This window comes from Mirounga leonina, unplaced genomic scaffold, assembly GCF_011800145.1.
Source record: "Mirounga leonina isolate KUSES-001 unplaced genomic scaffold, KU_Mleo_1.0 Mir_95, whole genome shotgun sequence".
NCBI lineage: Eukaryota > Metazoa > Chordata > Mammalia > Carnivora > Phocidae > Mirounga > Mirounga leonina.
The window spans coordinates 818,058-823,231 of NW_023270865.1; the positions used below are offsets into that span (position 1 = coordinate 818,058).

At 58.4% G+C, this 5,174-nt stretch overlaps 1 protein-coding gene across 1 annotated transcript in view; it reads right to left on the reverse strand.

Annotated features, from left to right (window-relative positions):
• The window catches only part of SLC6A3 (solute carrier family 6 member 3), a 37,278-nt gene extending 32,636 nt beyond the window's left edge, over positions 1 to 4,642 (reverse strand). The window contains exons 1-2 of the mRNA XM_034998811.1: positions 4,319 to 4,642; positions 2,890 to 3,021 (exon numbers count right to left, since the gene is read on the reverse strand). Coding sequence (XP_034854702.1) covers positions 2,890 to 3,021; positions 4,319 to 4,604 — 418 coding nt within the window. The 5' untranslated portion in view covers positions 4,605 to 4,642. The remainder of the gene's footprint in view (positions 1 to 2,889; positions 3,022 to 4,318) is intronic.
• Between the last annotated feature and the right edge of the window lie 532 nt (positions 4,643 to 5,174).

Here is a 5,174-nt window from a genome sequence, read left to right on the forward strand (position 1 = left end):
AGAGAGATAGGGAGAGACAGATAGGGAGAGACAGACAGGGAGAGAGATAGGGAGAGACAGAGAGAGATAGAGAGAGAGAGGGAGAGACAGACAGGGAGAGAGATAGGGAGAGACAGAGAGTGATAGAGAGAGATAGGGAGAGACAGATAGGGAGAGACAGACAGGGAGAGAGATAGGGAGAGACAGAGAGAGATAGAGAGAGATAGGGAGAGACAGACAGGGAGAGAGATAGGGAGAGACAGAGAGTGATAGAGAGAGATAGGGAGAGACAGATAGGGAGAGACAGACAGGGAGAGAGATAGGGAGAGACAGACAGAGAGAGATAGGGAGAGACAGAGAGTGATAGAGACAGAGATAGAGAGAGATAGGGAGAGACAGAGAGACAGAGGAAGAAAGACAGGGAGAGACAGAGAGATAGGGAGAGACAGAGAGAGAGACAGGGACAGACAGATGGACAGGGAGAGAGAGAGACAGGGAGACAGAGAGAGGCCACCCACAGGCGCCACGCAGCCCGGGACACGGCCCCTCAGGGTCACCCGAGGATGGCGCACTTCATCTCGATCCGGACGGTAATACCTCTGGGGGGAAGGCAGTGACCCCCACGGGCTCCGGGCAGGGGAGGGGCACACGCGAGGCCCGGGGGCCAGCAGGGCGCGCTCCACGCTGGGGCCTGCGCTGTCCCGGGCCCCGCCTCTGCCCTGCCCAAGCACCTTCTCTCAGGTGCCCGCGGCCTGCTATTCCCTGCCGCACCCCTCCATCAGGGGTTCACGGAGGAAGAGGTGAGCGTCAGGTACCTCATTTAACCTTCGACTTCTGCGAGTGACCCTGCAAAAGGGACGCCCAGCCCCTGGCACCCAGACACTCATCCAGCCTTGCTCTGAACCTCTCTATGGTTCCATTTTGGGGGGCCCATGAATCATTTACCAAGGGAAAAGCTGCTGACATCTTAGGATTCTGCAAGCAGGCCATTAAGAAGGAAAAGCACAGGGCGCCGGGAGGGGCCTCACGCCTGGCCAGTCTCAGCGTTTCCGCTGCTGGGGGGGCCGCCCCCCTGCGGAGCCCCGGCCGCAGCAGCTGTGAGCTGATCAGCTGCCATCTCTGACCACGAACCTCTGACCCATCCTCGCGTGTCCTTGGAGACTACAAGGGCTTCTGATCTCTTCCAAACACACCGACTTTTCAAGGACTTCTGAGGAAATCCCAGGGCTGATCTTGTAGGAACCATTTTCCTAGTGAAGCCAGGTGTGTGGACCAGGCCGCGCCCCTCGCCCCCCCATGAACCCTCCCTGAGCCATGGGCTCCTGAGACACGGCGTGGGCTGGTGGGCAGGTGCGCCCTGGAGGCCGAACGTGGGGCGTGAGATGGGTCTGGAGCCAGTGCCCCCTGCCCCTGACAAAGGGGCGCTAATTCTCGGTGCCCGGATCTCCAGAATGGGGACAAGGCGGTGTGTGTCCTTCCCGGGGCTCTCACGAGGGCGGAGGGAGGTGACCACGGAAGGGCTGGCCATGGGGCAGGCCTCTCGGCTCAACACGGGGTGTTGCCGTGGCAGCAGCAGATGGGAGGGCTCTGTGAGGAACTAGACAGCTGGCTAGCTGGTGGGTAGCCAGCGAGAGAACAGAGGAGTAGTCTGTATGAGGGACAGACGGCTGCGGGTAGACACAGACAGACAGGTGGTGGATGGATGGACGGACGACAGGCAGATGATAGACGGTTGATGCACGATACAGAGACGTGCTGTGACTGATGACAGGTGGTAACAGGCGGTAGATGACCGCTGGTTGACAGGTAGCCGGATGGATCCGGAGATGATAGACAGATGACAGAATGCATCATGGGCTGCTTTAGGTCCCTCCAAAACTCATTTGCTGAAGTCCTAAGCCCAGTACTTCTGAGTGCGACCTCATTTGGAGACAGGTCTTCACAGAGGTGGGCAGGTTAAGGTGTGGCTGTCAGGACGTGCCCTAGTCCAGGGTGACAGATGTCCTTAGAGGACAAGGACATCTGGTTACAGAGACATGCAGAGGAAAGTTCTGGAACAGCTCCTCCATCACAGCCCTCAGAGAGAATCAATTTTACCAACACACCTTGATTTTGCATCTCTAGGCTCTAGAAATGTAAGACAACAAATGTCCACGGATTAGACCACCCAGCTGTGGCAGGTCCTGCGGCAGCCATACAGACCGTGATAGACGCTCAGGGGGGAGCAGAGGACAGACCGACAGACAGACGGAGGCTTATCCGATCTACCGTTCTAACACCAACACCGCTCATGACTCGCAGGCCCGCCTCGCCTGTCAGCAAGGCCACACGCTTCTGAGTCCTCTGTCAGCTCGGCCTTTTACAGTTGGACCCACATTAAAGTGGGTCTATGCACGTGCGCTTGTATGGGAGGACAGGGACAGAGACGGGGAGACAGAGAGACTGGGAGAGACAGAGAGACAGGGGAAGAGACACAGAGACAGAGACAGACAGAGAGATAGGGAGAGACAGAGAGAGATGGAGAGAGAGACAGAGAGACAGAGACAGAGAGAGACAGAGACAGAGAGAGACAGAGAGACAGAGAGACAGAGAGAGAGACAGAGAGAGACAGAGAGAGATGGAGAGAGAGACAGAGACAGAGAGAGACAGAGAGACAGAGACAGAGAGAGACAGAGAGAGACAGAGACAGAGACAGAGAGAGACAGAGAGACAGAGAGAGAGACAGAGACAGACAGAGACAGACAGAGACAGACAGACAGAGAGACAGAGACAGGACATGGACATCGAGGGGCATAGAGACCCATCAGAGTGGGACTGAACGCACACAGCTTGGGTGGGCTTGCTCTGAAAGCCCCGAGCCACCACCATGGTCTGTGTCGCATGCGGCGTGAGGAGGGTCTGGGCCATTACCTTTCAGGATGGGGCAGATCTTCCAGACGCCGGCAGCCCCTTCCCTGTTGAACTGCCCCAGGGCCAGCTCCATGTAGAAAAGTGGCATTCCAGCAATGAGCATGAAGAGCAGGTAGGGGACCAGGAAGGCGCCTGTGGGGCAGGACAGCTGGCTCAGCCTGGCCACCTGCTGTCGCTGGAGCCGGCCATCCCACCACTATGTCTCGGGCGTGGCCACCAATGTCTCCTGAAGCTCCCTGCATGGCCGCCCTCCAAAGGGAAGTCCCAGGCTGGGCGGGGGAGCCTCTGACCTCCAGGCCTGGCCCCCTGTCATCAGCGCCCCAACACGTCCCTGCTGAACCCCAACCACCCCTTGTGCCAAGTCATGAAATCAGCCGCAGAGCACAGAGGGCAGGCCCCTGGCCGCACAGCAGCTTTGCTCCTGGAGTTGCCCTCCCCGCCTGCCCTCCCCGCCATGGCCTCTGCCCCTTCACTTGTCTGTGCAGCGTCTGCCCCTCTCGACCTGTAAATCCTCTGGGATCTGAGGTCCGTGTCTGACCCTACGGGGGTTCTGCCACCCATTCCCCACTCCCCGTCTCCAGAGCCCGCGTCGGTCAGGGGCTACGGTGGACAGGCACCAGCGTCCCTCCAGCGTCCTGCCCGGTCCTCCTGGGGCCGCACCTTGCCCCAGGCACCAAATGCAGGGCCCCATGGCTCTGCCTCCGAGGAGGGGGCCTTTGCCACGGCTCCTTTCCTGGGACGGGGAGGGGGAGGCAGGGAGACCCCGCAGTCCTGTCTTTGCACAACTCACTGCCCCTACTCAGGCCTCGCGTTCTCCCCTCAGAACGTGTGTGCTGGAAGGTCCTCCCCAAGAGGCTCTTCCAAACCCTTCACGTGTGCAGCCTTGAGGGACTAACGGGTCACGGAGGCCGCAGGGAGCGAGCATCAGGAGGACTCATGGAAGTGAGCACCAACTTAACTGGCTCCTCATCTTCAGTTTGTGGGTGACCCTGTCTCTTCTGTTTTCTGCCTCGAGTCCACAGCTGTGTGTGGTTCTAGGACCGGCCGCGTTCAGGGAGCAGGGCGAGCGCAAGGCCACACTACTCCAAATTCGAGGGCCTCCGTGCACTCTTGTAATACTGTCTGAAGTCCGCCCAAGATACCATTCTGTGTGCGTTTGAGGATTTGCTTTCCAAAGCGAAAGTCATCTTTGGAAACAGAAGGCAGAGCCCTGGTGCCTCCGACCGCCAGGGACCACCCAGCTGCAGAGGGCAGATTCACCAGGAGGCCGCCCGACCCTCTCCTTCTTTGGTCTGTGGACACCCCTGCCCCCCGGAATGCGCGCCCTGCTAAGGCGGAGTCAGGAGCTGCAGGGCCCGTGAGGAGCAGCAGCGGCCCCACCAGCCCCCCCACCCGCACAGGGGCATCGTGCAGGCCGGGCAGGACTCACCCCCGCCATTTTTGTAGCACAGGTAAGGAAATCGCCAGACATTGGCCAGGTCCACCGCAAAGCCGATCACGGACAGGAGGAAGTCGATTTTCTTGCCCCAGGTCTCTCGCTCTTGTGTCTCCACGGGGGTTTGCGTGGGGTTGATGAGGGTAGAGTTTGTGAGCTGCACCCCATTTTGCTCCTTGACCAGGACGAGTTCCACTGCCTTTGGGCCCATGGCATTGGGCTCCTTAGCTGGGGCCACCACTGAAGACATCAGTACCACTGGGCATTTGCTTTTACTCATGGGCAGACTGGAGCCTCGGAATCCTGTGCTTCTTTGCCCTGGGTCTTCAGCCAGCGTGAAAAATAAACACACACAGAATGCAACGATTTAGTAGCCCGAACCATGGAGGCAAGAACAGAGATCAGGGGCATCTACCATCCTGTCTTTGGGGCAGAATACATTCCAAGCCCCTAGGCTGACACAGCCAAGGTTGAGGACAGCAGGAGACAGGCTAGATCTTGTGGGGCTGGGGGTGGATGGGCCCTGAGAACCTCAGGATAAATACCTGCCTTGCTCCCTCTTTCCCTGGCACCCCTCTCCGTGCCAATCAAAGTGCAATGCTGTATAATCTCCAATTTTGCTTTGAATAATAATGCAAAATGTCACCTCCACCCTCACCACATTGCCAGGGACTAATTTCACAATCTTCAAATAGTATCCAAAGTAAGTCTTTTGGGGCGCCTGGGTGACTCAGTTGGCAAAGCGTCTGCCTTCCGCTCAGGTCATGATCTCAGGGTTGCGGGATCGAGTCCCAAGTTGAGTCTGAGTCTGGTTCCCTGCTCAGCAGGGAGTCTGCTTCTGCCTCTCCCT